The sequence below is a fragment of the Toxorhynchites rutilus genome, chromosome 3, assembly GCF_029784135.1.
Source record: "Toxorhynchites rutilus septentrionalis strain SRP chromosome 3, ASM2978413v1, whole genome shotgun sequence".
Classification (NCBI taxonomy): domain Eukaryota; kingdom Metazoa; phylum Arthropoda; class Insecta; order Diptera; family Culicidae; genus Toxorhynchites; species Toxorhynchites rutilus.
The window spans coordinates 41,572,359-41,589,194 of record NC_073746.1 but is presented as its reverse complement, the minus strand read 5'-3'; the positions used below and the strand labels follow the sequence as shown (position 1 = coordinate 41,589,194).

Here is a 16,836-nt window from a genome sequence, read left to right as displayed (position 1 = left end):
ACGATTCCAACCAGCGGCAGAGGCTACTAGAAAATCCGAGTTTAGCAAACTTCTTCAAGGCAATGTCGTGGTCAATCCTATCAAAAGCTGATTTCAGATCAGTGTAAATAGCATCAACTTATTGAATTATGAGGCGTTTGAGAGAGAATTCGTCGCAAACAACAGCCAGATTTGTGGAAGGATAGCACTTGTATTTTGTACCATGATAATGCATCAGCTCATCGATCGATCATTGTGAACGAATTTTTGACCGAAAATGGCACGAGTTTGATTGAATAAGCACCGTACTCTCCAGATATGGTCCCGTGTGAACTTTCCTGTTTCTGAAATTCCAATTACCGCTTCGAGGGACCTGTTTTGACCGCATTGAAGACCTAAAAACGAATTGCTGGGTGAACTGAAGTCGATTTCTGAATACAGCTATAAAATGCGTTTCATGGAATAGATTGATAATATAAATTAAAATGATAAATGAAGCATTTTCTGTAAAAAACTCCCGGTATATATTCGTAGAACTCCACTCGCCTGCGGAATTTAGTGCAAGGTCCCCGCGGATAACACATTGACCAACTAAAAATGAAACGCAAATACAAGCAAAAGATATTTCAAGTTGAAAACCACGTTTTATTTATAAAGAAATCACTTAACTATCCTTCTGCTAGGTCGTATATACCAGTAGTCAGATCAGGTTCTACTGTATTTACGACCCAAAGTGTTATGTTTCTATTTGTGCCTCATCTCGTGAATGTCACATTTTTTTCAAAAACCTGCTGACATTTCTCATAGCGAAACTGTAGAAGCATCATCATTTATCTAAATCACAAATAACTTCAATGGTGAACTTTTCAGAGAAAAGAGGTGATAACTGGAAGCGAAGCTGTTATAATTATGTAACAAGCGAAACAGCTTAGGAAACAATATGCACGGGTAAGAATCTGACAATATCAATGGAATTGAATATTCTGACGACAGTGGGAATGAAAATTGCAGCATGAGTTTACTCGTGCTGTTATATTTTAGATGACGTGGCACGTAAATGTTTTGCATTGGTTTTTTTTGCGGAGTTGTCATCGCCCAACTCAATTGCTGACCTCGAGATTGATACATTTGCATGTAACCTATCACCTACAACAAAATTCACAAAGTAATAACGAAACACAACACAACTTGAAAGCTTGAACATAAATGGCTACTCTAATGAAATCTAAAATCTGGATTGAAATGTTTCGTTCGTTTTTAACTTCTTTCAGTATTTAAACATAGAATTATAGCATCATATACGCATAAACTTTATGCTGAAGCTTTTTAAGTAAACGGAAAACTATCAAGAAAATTTTCATAGGTTCAAATGAATTTCGGTTCCATGCCACCCAATCGGTTCCAATGTTTCAATATCGATTCTCCATCGAATAAATCTAGCTTTTCCCAACAGATCACTGATTCAATAACATATCTGAAATCGATGTAAGTAGTGACTCGGCACCAACTATTTTTGTACATTTATCACCCGTTATAACTGCTATGGTGACCTTCACACGGAGAGTAATTTGGGGTTCGGTTTTCACCTTGCTGAAATTTACCGTGAAAATGAAAACCAAAACCCTAATAGGATTCTCCCGCCGTCGTAGAGAGTTTTATCAGATCAAGCTGTCGGTATAAAAACCGGCCCGAGCCGAGCAGATAACATCATTCGAGTGTGATCATCTCTGAGGGTAGCTTACCGGGTTAGAAAATCACTGGAGCGCAGTTCAATTAACGGTTGCATCGAAAATGAAGGTAAGAGAATCCACAAGTCGGCTATTGCTAATAATTATCCGATCGGTTGTTTTTTTTTTGTAGGCGTTCGTAGTGTTGTCGATGGCTTTGGCCATTGCCTCCTGTGCGGCAGTCGATGGATCGGCTAAGAAGGAAAAACGTGGGCTCTGGGAGCTGGGCCATGAGCACAGTGGATTTGATTTCGACCATCACGGTCATCATGAGGTCGAACATCTGCATACGACCGTCACCAAGAAGGTTGCGGTCCCGTACCCGGTTGAGGTGGAAAAACATATTCCTTATCCAGTGGAAGTAGTGAAGAAGATTCCGGTGCACGTCGATCGGCCAGTCCCATACCCAGTGGAGGTCGAGAAGAAGGTTCACGTCCCCTATCCAGTTGAGAAGAAGGTTTATGTTGAGAAGAAGGTCCACGTGCATGTTCCATACCCAGTCGAGAAGAAAGTGTACATCGAGAAGAAGGTTCCAGTACATGTTGACCGTCCAGTTCCATACCCAGTCGAAGTAAAGGTACCATACCCAGTGCATGTTGAGAAGAAGGTTCCTTACCCGGTGGAGGTCAAGGTTCCAGTGTACGTTGAAAAGAAGGTTCATGTCGATCGTCCCTATCCAGTGGAAGTGAAGGTACCGTACCCAGTTGAGGTTAAGGTACCATACCCAGTGCATGTCGAGAAGAAGGTCCCGGTTCACGTAGACCGTCCAGTTCCCTATCCAGTGGAAGTTGAGAAGAAGGTTCCCGTTCACGTTCCATACCCGGTGGAAGTAATCAAGAAGGTTCCAGTCCATGTCGATCGTCCAGTGCCGTACCCGGTTGAGGTTGAAAAGAAGGTCCCAGTGCACGTTGATCGTCCGGTCCCATACCCAGTGCAGGTCGAAAAGAAGGTTCCCGTCCACGTTGATCGCCCAGTGTACGTCGAGAAGAAGGTTCCAGTTCATGTACCCTATCCAGTTGAGGTCGAAAAGAAGGTCCCGGTGCACGTTGATCGCCCGGTGCCTTATCCAGTCGTCCAGAAGGAATACGTTGAAGTGCCAAAACCGTACGCAGTTCGTGTAGAGCAGCCCGTTCCAGTGTATGTCGAAAAACGGGTTCCAGTGCACACCAAGGTGTACAGTCACGAGCAGCACTGAAAGTGTGCTGTGTGCATTTGTTGTGTAGATAAATTTGAATAAAGTTGATATTGTAATTAAAGCAAAGTTGAAATGATGTTCGATCTTTTCAAATCTTTTCCAGTGAAAGCGCATGTAGAAGCGATTATGTATGATTGTTTTTTGATTCATCAATCAAACCGGGGAGCGCGGGTGGCGATGCGCCATGTCAAATGAATCTGGCGTCTGTCGGAATTTTGCAGCATCGAGCGATCCCCGACTGCGGTGGGAGGGAATGTAAACAGAGCGTGTCGGATGATGAATGTTTGGCTGCAAATTACATGTTGATTTAATTCGATTGGCATGTTGGTCAGGCATGTGTGAATTATTTTTACTCCCTTTATACCGAGGGAAGAGGCTTAAATCGATGGCGATGACAAATTGTTTATAGCGACATATTGTAGTCGCTATTAGTTCTGACGATATTTTTTTTGTGTAGTTTCAAAGCATTAACTTCTTTCATGAAGATTTATGCGAATCTTTTATTGAACTGGCTTAGTTTATATCGAATTTTATAAAGATATGAATGCAGAAATAAAATCTATTGTCAATATTCTCATCATAGTTATAATTTGGGGAAGGTAGCATTGGCCAGACCCCTAAATTACAACAGCGATTCATGTGCAAAACGTTTTTTTGCCTATTTCGGAATTGCAATGTATACTATAACTCTATAACTATGTTTTCTACTGGTCGGCGAGGTTCATGAGTGTTAAAAAAGAAGAAAACAGAGGCCAAATCGGAAGTCCCTTTTTTAAACACTTTCAAAAAATTGTGGTCCTGAATCGACCCTCTATTTTTTTGCAGTGAATGTACTCAAAACTGGCCGGAAGTGACATACACTCCCAATCATATAGGAGGAAATAAATGACGTGCGATAAATAAATATAATCTTGTTTTGACTTCCGGTTTGCTGATACTGACTCTAAGTGACCAACAACGATGGACAAATCGAATTCCAATGTCATTTTGGAAACAAAGTTGGTGGCTTCCGGTTCAAGAAAAACGGCCCTAAAGGACCGTAAATAGAGTAAGTAGAGTGGAGTTAGACAAAAATAAAGGACCGTAAATAGAGTAAGTAGAGTGGAGTTAGACAATGAAAAAGAGATTGTGATAGAGCGAAATTATGGAAGTAAATATAACATGCATAAATGGGAACGAGAATGAGAACGAGAACGAGAACGAGAACGAGAACGAGAACGAGAACGAGAACGAGAACGAGAACGAGAACGAGAACGAGAACGAGAACGAGAACGAGAACGAGAACGAGAACGAGAACGAGAACGAGAACGAGAACGAGAACGAGAACGAGAACGAGAACGAGAACGAGAACGAGAACGAGAACGAGAACGAGAACGAGAACGAGAACGAGAACGAGAACGAGAACGAGAACGAGAACGAGAACGAGAACGAGAACGAGAACGAGAACGAGAACGAGAACGAGAACGAGAACGAGAACGAGAACGAGAACGAGAACGAGAACGAGAACGAGAACGAGAACGAGAACGAGAACGAGAACGAGAACGAGAACGAGAACGAGAACGAGAACGAGAACGAGAACGAGAACGAGAACGAGAACGAGAACGAGAACGAGAACGAGAACGAGAACGAGAACGAGAACGAGAACGAGAACGAGAACGAGAACGAGAACGAGAACGAGAACGAGAACGAGAACGAGAACGAGAACGAGAACGAGAACGAGAACGAGAACGAGAACGAGAACGAGAACGAGAACGAGAACGAGAACGAGAACGAGAACGAGAACGAGAACGAGAACGAGAACGAGAACGAGAACGAGAACGAGAACGAGAACGAGAACGAGAACGAGAACGAGAACGAGAACGAGAACGAGAACGAGAACGAGAACGAGAACGAGAACGAGAACGAGAACGAGAACGAGAACGAGAACAACGCTCATCGCTGAATGCTCAATGCTCACCGCTCAGCGCTCAACACTCAACATTCAAAAATTAACGTTCAACGCCAGGCCTGTGCAAGCCAGTGATGATAAGCGCCTGAAGGAACATGCTAAATAACTACGGAGCAAAAACTGAAGATCAGTTTAGGACATCCTTTTTGAGGTCGACTCAGGTATACCTCTACTTTGTTTAAAATAACGGCATTCCGTATACAACAGGTAACAGGCATAATTCAATTTTTATTGCTTGTTTTGGTGAACAGACCATAATCATTAATAATTTTCTAGTTTCGTAATTTTTTGACATCTCAAAGATCATTTAGCTTCGAAATGCATTTTACCTTAACACGAATTATCGAAAAATATATTCGATACACGGATTCAGGATTCAAATTTAATAGTAGTATTCTAGATTAGAGATTCAATTTCAATTTCAAAATACAGATTGAGAATTTAGATTCAATAATAAGTCTTCTTTTTCGAACATCGTGGATTGTATCGAAATTCATTACTTGTGGAAAGCACATCATCCACTCATATTATCATATTCTCATATTCTCATATTCTCATATTCTCATATTCTCATATTCTCAGATTCTCATATTCTCATATTCTCATATTCTTATATTCTCATATTCTTATATTCACATATTCTCATATTCTCATATTCTTATATTCTCAAATCCGAATTCGATATTATAGATTCCATGGATCTCATCTTATATTCTCATATTCTCATATTCTCATATTCTCGATATTATAGATTCCATGGATCTCATCTCATATTCTCATATTCTCATATTCTCATATTCTCATATTCTCATATTCTCATATTCTCATATTCTCATATTCTCATATTCTCATATTCTCATATTCTCATATTCTCATATTCTCATATTCTCATATTCTCATATTCTCATATTCTCATATTCTCATATTCTCATATTCCCATATTCTTATATTCTCAAATCCGAATTCGATATTATAGATTCCATGGATCTCGGTCTTACAAATGTAGATCGAGGATCCGGACTTCAAATGCCAGATTACAATTTCATGTTTTATATTTACGATACAGAATTCAAATTCAAGTTTTCAGATACCATACGTCAGAACAATTATCGGTTTATATGGTTTATGCATTTTTGGAATATAGCTAATATTCTTTTAAAAAAAAATTATACGTTGAAAGACAACAGTGTGATGTTCATCACATGTTTCGATGAGATAACATGTCCACTTTTCAATCCCGCTTAAAATACAAATGAGCCTAAACGAAATAAACAAAATGGGCAAGGGCTATTTTTGGAAAGGTACTGTTGGCCCCATACCCAGTGTAGTACATTCAAGGTAAACAGTGGATGCAGTAGATTTCCTTATGTTTCGGCTCAACTACGTAAGAAATTGTTGTTTACTCATCCATGCTTGGATCAACACAAGGACATTTATCGGAAGTGAACGCAATCAATTATTCGACCTAATTCCGAAATCAACAATGGAACGACCTTCTTGAAGTATTCAGACTCACAAGAAATACAATCGTTATTTTTAACATCAACAAACTTTTATTAAACTCATCAATTCTACACCAATCCCACAAAATCAGTCCCAATGCTTCTCGTGCGTCTGCTCCTGATCCTGCACAACAATTGGCTTGTTAAAGTACACCGGAACGGGTTTCTCGACATGAACCGCGTACGGTTTTGGCACTTCGACGTATTCCTTCTTCTGAACCTCGACCGGATAAGGAACGGGGCGGTCTACATGAACCGGGACCTTCTTAACGACCTCAACTGGATACGGCACCGGACGGTCAACGTGCACTGGGACCTTCTTTTCAACCTCAACCGGATAGGGAACGGGACGATCGACGTGCACTGGAACCTTCTTGTGGATGTAAACGGGAACCTTCACTTCCACTGGGTATGGAACTGGTCTGTCCACCGGTACTTTAACCTTCTTCTCAACCTCCACTGGGTATGGGACCGGGCGGTCAACGTGGACTGGAACTTTCTTTTCGACCTCAACTGGATATGGTCGATCAACGTGAACCTTCTTCTCGACGTACACCGGCACTTTCACTTCCACTGGGTAGGGAACGTGAACAGGGACTTTCTTCTCGACCTCCACTGGATATGGAACGGGACGATCCACGTGAACGGGAACTTTGACTTCCACTGGATATGGACGATCGATGTGGACTTTCTTCTCGACGTACACCGGAACCTTCTTCTCAATATAAACCGGACGATCTACATGAACTTTTTTCTCAACTTCCACTGGGTAAGGCACTGGACGATCAACATGGACTGGTACGCTTTTCTCGATATATACTGGACGGTCAACGTGAACCGGGTACGGAACTGGTCGATCGACTGGATATGGACGATCAACATGGACGTTCTTCACGACCTCCACTGGGTATGGCACAGCAACGTGTTTTTCCACGTTGGACCAGTGATGCATTTCATGGGGGAAACCATCGTGCTGGAAATGTCCATAATCGTGTCCCAGTTCCCACAGGCCCCGTTTCTGTTTCTTCGAGGATTTGTCGTCAACTGACGCACAAGAGGCAATGGCCAAAGCCACTGACAGTACTACGAACGCCTACAAGTGAGAAAAAACAAGGTTCAGGAAGCACCAACGCGAATTAATTGAGAGATCGGTTACCTTCATTTTGAACTGCGCTTCAGTGATTTTCGTGCTGCACTTGACCGCCAGGGTGTGAACGGGTGACTGATGTCTCGCCGGTCGGTCGCGGCAGCTTTTTATATGGTTCATATCGAAAACTGATTCGATTTATTTGAGTAGGAAGAAGCTACTACAATTAATTGGTGTCACGTGGTTTTTTTTTTGTTAAGGATAATTCGAAACACGGCCTTGTGGGGATCGATGTGGACTATACGGAATCAGTGATGCAATCGATGACAATTTCGCGGGTGAAGGTTTGTTACAAGGAGATCAATTGCAATTCGATGTCAGTCTGGATGATTTTCGTAATGTATTTATTGATAAATTATTCCATTTTATAATCACAGCATCGTGATTAACTCTTGCTGTTCGTTGGAGCTGACTATCTATGTTATATTCTCATTTAACGCTTCCGTTACGAACGCTTTGTATGGAAATAAGAGGAGATAATTTTAAAGCGCATCGGCCGGGCAAAAATACTCACTTCAATTTCTCTATAACCAGAATAAAGATAAATAAAAACGAAAACCAAATCATAATTCTAATAGTCGATGATTGTATCCTACTAAACAGTAGTAGTTTCTGTTTTAGTTTGTTTAATTCGGAATAATAGTTTCATTTTTCCGACCATAATTTCTACTCAACCAAAAAATTCTTGCTAGGAACAATTTCAAAAATTTTCATTACATTACAATTTTCAAAACGACAAATTAAGAAAGCTGAAAATTGCTTCCGGCTTACATCCGTCATTAGGTTTCAAAAATACAGTCAACGCTCCCTAACTCGATATCCAAGGGGACTAGGGGAGTTAGGAAGGTATCGAGATACAGAACATTTTTCATATTTTTTTTATTTCATAAATTGTCATATATTGAGGTAAGTTTCCCAATTATGGTATGAGTTTTAATTTTTGATTCATCCCCTTAAAGTTGAAAAACACCTTTCTCACATGAAAAAAAAAAAAAATTTTCGAGAATCTCTCAGGAGGTAATAGACGGTTATATTTCACGAAAAGAAACATTTACGCTTATGTTCGAATTTCAACGATGACTGAGTTATAAAACTTTTTTTTTGTTTTGGACTCTGTTGTCTCAAACTGGCTCTACATTAAAAAGTACGCTACGAAAGGCGATTCGGTTGCTGCTATTTGAAAGATGAGAAAATTTAGTACAGAATATAGTTTTGGAACATCTAAATTAGTGGATGTAAATAACAATTTGGAAGTGGAAAATTTAAAAGTTAGTAATTTTTCTTCAATGTGTAATTATTAATTTTATCCCAAACATTCATACTAAACTTGATTATTTCTATCAATCATGTTGGAGCTCTTTAACCACTCTACAATTTGTTCCTCGACGCCCAACTTCTATCTCTCTTGATTTCGCTGCAGTATCGATATAAACAATTGCTGGTGAAAATTCAATCAAAATCATCGTTCTGTAAGCCACTGTAATTATAAAAGCCACTTAAATTTTACTTCAACATTGGAAGGTTACATTTTTTCGTGAAATAGGTCATATTTCAATTTTTTTTTCAAACTGTATATAAGTCCAAAATTGTATATAATCGAATCATATATAATCGAGTCCGACCTGCATAAGGAACTAGGTTAACAAAGAAAATATTGATTAAGTATGTTATTCAAACTAAATTGTAACGATCACGCAGGAACTGTTAAATCACAAAGAAATGTTCAAATAGTTTCAAAGGAACATTTTTAGTTGATTTCAATACTCCAGACATATTCTTCAAGTTTGATTTAATGTTCGAAGGTGTAATTTCTACACAATCATTTTAACCTTCCTGAATATGCTCCAACTCGATAGGACTACTATCTCAAGCGTTTTTCTCAGCTTTTTCAACACTATACAGTATATCGGTATCTGGCATCAGATCACGGTAAATCACTTTCAGGTCCTTTTCGCACTCATCATTAACACATTAAGGACCGCACGTTTTGGGGCAAACTTGAACGCTTCATTTGTTCGGATTCCACGAATGAGATCGTTTCCTTCGGTGTGGATGAAACGAAGGCAAGCCATCGGTAGGTCTTGTTAGATTCTTGGCAAGCCAAGGATTTAATCATAAAGTGTAGAAAACACGGGTTATTTCGTGATCCATCCGTAACAGACGGAACGCGAAACACGAGAAAACCCGTGAGCGTTTCGTAATGTGTTAAAGGACGTTGAGCAATCGAACCGTACTATACTGTCGACATCAGCAAGCTCAAGACGCATTAATTATGCCTGCGGAATATCACCATTATCATTGAAGGAAAATTCGGCTTTCCTGAAGCAATTTTAAATAGACTCAGATTTAACCTTATTGATCTTAGAGGGTTAAGGTATTTCAATTGTATAGAATACCAGTTTATCTGAAGGGAATGCTAAATAACATGAAGGTTAAAAAGGACAAATATCCTCCATTTCTTGCAGTCTTCGTTTAACTAATCGATCCAATTAATTGGAAATGGCGATAGTACTGATTCAGGTTCTTCATTATGTCGAAGGTCAGCTGCTGAGCTACGAAAGTAAAGATTTGTGGGAAAATTGTGAACTTATCGATATGAGCTTTGGTCTGAGAGATTTTGGGTGCTCTGTACAGTTATCAACGAACATGACGATCTTTGAGAAGAAATAAATATAAGTATGATACATTATCATTATACATAATTCCAGAATTAATTCCTTTTTATTTTCTTTGGAAATTTTTTCGTCAGGTTGCAAAAAAAAAGCATTAAGGCTGTTTATGCACAACCAACAAAAAACTCAATTTATTAACGTTAATTACAACCATACAATTCCGGTATGTGGATAGCTCCAATCAATCTGTCTCGAAAAACATTTATTCCGACACAGTATACAGACAAACAATACAGCTGACCGGGTAACAAAAAACTGACTCGATCTATTCCGAATGCCTGGATCGAAACGGACTACCTAAAGCTTTGTGTCTGAGTGAGACAACAATAGATCACTAACGTGATCCACAACGTTGTGGTTCTAACAGTCTTATTATCGTTGGTTCTCGCTTCAACAAAGGCCATCCAGGTCTTGGTGTTGCTCTCGTATATCTCGTAATGGTAATGGATTCTTCTTTTTGAAACATCGTGGGTTTTTACTCTTTCCATTGACCAGCAACAGTAGTTTATCGCTCTCGTCCACGTTGGTTGTGCTTTAAAGTTGAGAATTCCCTGTTTCGTAAACGTAAGCCTTTTCCCGAAGAATAGAACATGAGAGAGGTAAATTATTCTCTCTGGCTTGATAAGACAAAAAATCCATTGACCGCTCCAACTTTTCGATTCCGACCAACCGATTTTCTCTTCTGATTCCATATTTTCTTTAGCTTGAATAGTATTGATACCGTACTTTGTGCAATACTGGAATCTTTTGCAGCTTCAGACCTCTTCCGTCCACACTTTTCGACCTGCTCAAACGTTGCGCAATGGTTAGCGTTTTAGTCGTTCGCTTCAAAGGTTTTTCGTGGTTTTCCATACTTGAAAAGAAATTCCTTGATGACACGAACACTTCGTCTTCACTTTCTAGAGCAATTGAATTGAAAATTAATAACGCACAAAAACATGTTCGCGAACATCAATCGAGTTAGGGAGGTGAAAATCCATGAAAAAATGAATAAAAAAAAAATGAATAAGTAAAGCATCGAGTTATGGAAAGAAGAATGCTTGTAAAATCAAAAGTGCCATGAAATTCATCGAGTTAGAGAAAATATCGAGTTACAGAACATCGAGTAAGGGAGAGTTGACTGTAATAACAAATAAATGTATGGGGAAACTTCGCTTTTGTAGACTGTGAATTACGGACTATTAAAGTTTTAATGAATCTTTGTTATTTTTATTCGGAAAGTTTGATAAGTTATGAGAAACCAGTCAAAAATTCAAACGTATGTTTGTACAAAGGGAAGCCATTCAAACGACAATACGTGAAACTTTATTATTATTGCGATCGACTGTTAGTTAAGAACATTATCTCGATGAAGAAGCAGTTTTTCCCCTTCATTAAATTTTTTATTCATGCTCCAATCGTACAAACAATGCCATACTATTTCCACTAATGATGAATGAGTAATTGATATACAAACAGCCTTCAAAAATTCTTCAATTGTCAATAATAAAACATTAAAAATAATAATGTTTTTCTTATCAACTATTTAGTAACCGATAATTATTTCCCTTCTGTAGAATGATTTATCATTCACCATTTATTAGTATTCTCTTTGTTCTTCCTTTAGTTCAAACCATTTAATGTTAGCGTTGGTAAGCCACGGTCTGAGATTTGAACAGTTATTCATCCGAGATGACCAAAAGTTTCGCCACTCCTGTTATAAAAAATAAAGGAGTGGCCAAACTATAAATGTACGATATTAATTTGGAAGTCATTGTTATGTGAACAAAGCGCGATTTGAAACGCCGACAGAAAATTCTGTTTAAATTCGTTGACAATCCAACAAGTTAAAAAAATCTCACTGTAAGCGTATTATTTACGATCTACTGTGAAAGATAATGCAGTTTTTTTTAATAAAATAAATTGTGTATTTTATGAATATCCAAATTCTCAATTATTCCTTTGTAAGTCTATATAAGAAAAAAATTTATTTTCGCTGCACTAGAAATATTGTTTTCATTTAACCAATGATAACCAATGGCGTAATTAAGTGAACTCATAAGACAGTGTCAAACAGTCTTTTTGGGATTGCTAATATGAAGGAGACAGCTTCGTTTGACACAATCTCAAATCATAATGATCATGTTGATGAGAAGTCGAAACTGTATCTCCAACATTACGAGCACTGTAATTCGGTCATCTCTCTGTGAAGGTTCGGTGTTGGCGTCTAAAACAGTTTTTGAGTTATAATGATGTGTGTGTACTTCCTTTCAATTAGTACGACTGAAAACAATTGCTAAAGATTCATAAGAAATATCCGATTGCTGTCGCAGTACGGACTCTAAGCATCTAAAATAAGTACACCCAATATTATTTTCAAGCACAGCTTTTGACATCCTCATTTATAACATGAGATGAGCTTAAAAATAACAAAAAATGTGCTACCCTTCCATACTTGTACAGTTTTCACTCGAGCGAGAGGTGAGTTTATGTATAAAATATATGCCATAGCAATATAAGAGCAATATAGGAGGGCAAACGAGAGACACATTGCAAGTAAGCACGCATTAAACCTTTTCGCATACATACACGGTCCCCATCGCGGAGAGGTCACAGGTTTGTAACGCTCATGCTCTTTGTTTTTCTCTTAGAAAACACTTCCCATGTATACTTTAAGATCCAATATCATTTTATAATCTGGTGTAATATTCTCAGGAATTTGTGCAACACCACCATTGGTTATGTGGATAGCGTGGTCATGTGAAACAGACTTGTTTTGATTCCTGCTTGGTGGCATTGTTTTGGACTTTTTTTTGCGTGCAATTCCAAGTTGACGTTCAGTATGAAAGAATGAGAGGTCTGCTCTATACATACAAACATTTTTAGTACTCCCGAATAAGATGCTTTTATTTGTGCATTTCACCCTTCAGCACACTGAAATATTTAGACCACTCTATCTACCAGAGCTGTTCTAAAAGTATCACGATTTTTGTATACCCATTACTTATATTCGATTTCAGTTGTTGACGTGCTCGGGTTTCCGGCACGCTTTGCGTCGTTTACGTCTTTTCGACCCTCCGAGAACATTTTTTCGAACTCCGATTCACTCCATGGTAGGTTTACCAGATGTCACAATCAATATTCGGAATATGTTCGCGCACTTAATTTTGTTTTTCACACAAAATTTGATGCAGATTCTTTGATTCATTTTTGCAATAGGCAAAAAGAAAAGCAGGTGTCAAAAATTAACTGAACATTCGAAATAGCCGTACTTGTCAGCATAAAAGAGAGACATGAGTGCCAACATAATGCCACAAAAAAATCTAGAATCGAATATACGAAACCCGTGTAAATTCGAAAGTCGCAATACTTTTTGAACAGACCTCGTACAGTTCACAATGACCATTGTTTCAGTAATGAGCATAACCTAAAGCGTCACTCAGGTGTGACTATGACTCATATATTATAATTATTGTAATAGTTCTGATAAAAAGTTAATTATAAAACATACTTAACCATGAACAGTAGTAATATAGTCATATACAAACAAGCACTCTTCCTTGCCTAATTCCTTGTAGCGATACGATTTTTTTTTGTTTAAATGGTTTTTTACCTTTTTTGATCAAAATAACATTAATAGCGATGAGATGAAGTGATCCCTCTGCCAAGGTTTTGTTGATTGGACACTTTGAATAAGAACTTTCAAAAAGCTTTCTCAAAAAATATTCTATACGTATTTGTTTTCTCTTTCTTCCGGTTATTTTGTTATTTTAATCCAATTGGCACAAGTTCATTGTACGCTATCGTACGTATCGAGATCGCTGAATTCATTCATTATTTTTTCGCCCTCAGTTCATCACGCTGTGTTGACGTAAGTTTTGTTCGTTCTTTCCGAATAAATCTGACTGAATCGCTGTAACTTCGTGAAAAATTAACACAAGAAGATTAGATGTACAGGGTGGGCCATTTAAAGTGGAAGCATCTGGCAACCCCATAACTTTTGACAGAGATGTCAGATTAACAAATGTCAAATCGCGTTGGAAGCGTCATTTCAGTACAATTTTAACCATGGAACAATACACACCTAAACAACGCGCTGAAATTGTTCAGCTGTACATTCAAAATAACTTCTCAATTGTGTTAACTAAACGTGCGTGGAAAAATAAAAATAAAGTTAAAACATCGCCTGGAAACAACACTATACGTCGATTATATGCCAAATTTATACCGTCTGGTAGTGTTGGTAATGCCAGTCATCTGGACCAAAATAAATGAATTTCAAAAAAAAAATTTTTAAATTCCACTACTTTACTTTGCTATTGCAAAAACAAATCCTTCCACTTTAAATGGCCCACCCTGTACATCATTTCAAATAGATACGAAAATTTCAGATACGACTAGCAAATTATTACTAAACTCATAGTAAACTCCTAATGTTGTACTCGTGGCGAGTGGTTTGCGTCACACAAGTCATATCGGAAGCTTTGGATTCTATTCTCGTTCATGCCGGAAGATTTTTCGTCATTATTTACACTGGTATTTGCGGGTATCTGAACTGGCCACTCGAACATATAGAGAGTAAGAAGAGGATTTAACAAATACAACAATCAACGATAACAACAACAATTAAAACCAAAGATCTCTTTTCAAGCATGCACTTGCAGCGGGAACGCTTTATGTCATCAAAAAGTTTCTATATCTTCTTCTTGTTAGTTGACACCAGGCTGTTGGTCTCACAGTCCTGTTGTTACGATCATAGTCAGTATTGTTGAAAATTAGGATATCCCCAAATTATTAAATACTGATAGTCGCAATTTTCAAAAAATCTTTATTGAACAAACCAACTTAACAACAAATCATTCGTCGCATCATTCCCAATGCTTCTGGTGATGATCCTTCACATACACTGGAACGGGTTTCTCGACATGAACGGCGTACGGTTTTGGCACTTCGACATATTCCTTCTGAACGACGGGGACTTTCTTCTCAATCTCCACCGGGTAGGGAACCGGGCGGTCAACGTGGACCGGAACTTTCTTTATCACCTCAACTGGGTATGGAACAGGACGATCAACGCGCACGGGAATTTTCTTCTCCACATAGACTGGAACCTTCTTCTCTACCTCGACCGGGTATGGGCGATCTACGTGAACGGGAACTTTCTTTTCAATGTATACGGGACGATCGACATGAACCGGAACCTTTTTCACAACCTCCACTGGGTATGGAACTGGGCGGTCAACGTGCACTGGAACCTTCTTTTCGATGTAAATTTTCTTCTCCACTGGGTAGGGGACTTTCACTTCAACGGGGTACGGGACGTGAACTGGGACCTTCTTTTCCACTTCAACCGGGTACGGGACTGGTCGGTCAACATGAACCTTCTTTTCGACGTACACAGGAACCTTCACCTCGACTGGATATGGAACTGGTCGGTCGACATGGACTGGAACCTTCACCGGGTATGGTACCGGACGATCTACATGAACCGGAACCTTCTTCTCAATATACACCGGACGATCAACGTGAACAGGAACATGTTTCTCCACTTCCACTGGATACGGAACCGCAACCTTCCTGGTAACGGTGGTGTGCAAATGCTTGATCTCGTGATGACCGTGATGATTTCCCAGGCTAAAAACATCGTGATCCCAAAGGCCCCGTTTCAGCTTCTTCGAGGACTCGTCGACTGCCATGCAAGATACAACGGCCAGGACCGCTGACAGCACTACGAACGCCTAGGAGAAAAACGCGCAAAGAGTCAACAATTAATAAACGCCACCTGTTTCGGTTGAGTGTTTTTACCTTCATCTTCGATGACACCTTGTGTGTGTGTGCGTATGGGTCGAACTGCGCTCCAGTGATCTGTGCAACAGAGGTGAGCTGCCAGCAGGGGAATGATATCTTTCGGTTGGCCTCCGAAGCTTTTTATATTTGCGGAACGATTTTGTGTTAACAATTGCAGATGAATTTCTCCCGAGGTCAGGTCAGTATATATTTGTCAAATGCGCAATCGAGCTACCATGCTCATGTTTGAATTTTATTGCTCTGTTTTGGCGGATCTATTTATTTCTAACGGTACAGGATATATCGATCGTTTGTCGACATTGGAATAATTGGGTTACTGTTTCAATGGCATCAATTGATTGAGTTCCGCGCACCTGACTCGATTTACAATCCGGTTGAATTTACTGCAAGTGATACAACACGCGATCGATTATGAAACATCAAATATTGTGCGTGCTGGGTTTGGGTAGATTGATTTGAATATTTTATTTACTCTGTGACTTTTCGACCGACATTCAATTAATTAGTCATAGTTTCAGAAGTCAATATTGATATGATTTATTTTAACATTTGCTAGCAACCCCATAGTCACGTACTTTGTTCGTGTGAATATTTTCGTCAATTGCAACCCGTTGCATCTAAATAAGTATATTTTGCGAAAAATTATAACTATGTGAATATTGGCAAAATTTTCTAGCGACATTCTTTCTGTCTATCCCCTGTTGATGGTGACACTATTGACAGATATTGATGCCAATCTGCCGATATATAATGATTGCTACTATGCTACTTTAGAAATTTTCCAAACAATGAACCCGGTGCCATACAAATGAAACACAAATTTCTGCATCACTCGAGAATTAAACAAGCAAATGGAACGAAATTTGGATATGTGGAGGT

At 38.9% G+C, this 16,836-nt stretch overlaps 2 protein-coding genes across 5 annotated transcripts in view; both read right to left on the bottom strand.

The window, feature by feature from the left end:
- Positions 1-16,836, bottom strand: part of LOC129778241 (protein sickie) — a 475,861-nt gene that overhangs the window by 374,168 nt on the left and 84,857 nt on the right. The gene's annotated exons all lie outside the window — the stretch shown is intronic.
- Positions 6,429-7,567, bottom strand: LOC129778246 (uncharacterized). Its single transcript, XM_055785025.1, has 2 exons — positions 7,508-7,567; positions 6,429-7,444 (listed from the first exon to the last, which is right to left on the bottom strand). Exons 1-2 carry the CDS (start codon positions 7,511-7,513, stop codon positions 6,440-6,442), a joined length of 1,011 nt encoding a protein of 336 aa, XP_055641000.1. The 5' UTR covers positions 7,514-7,567; the 3' UTR covers positions 6,429-6,439.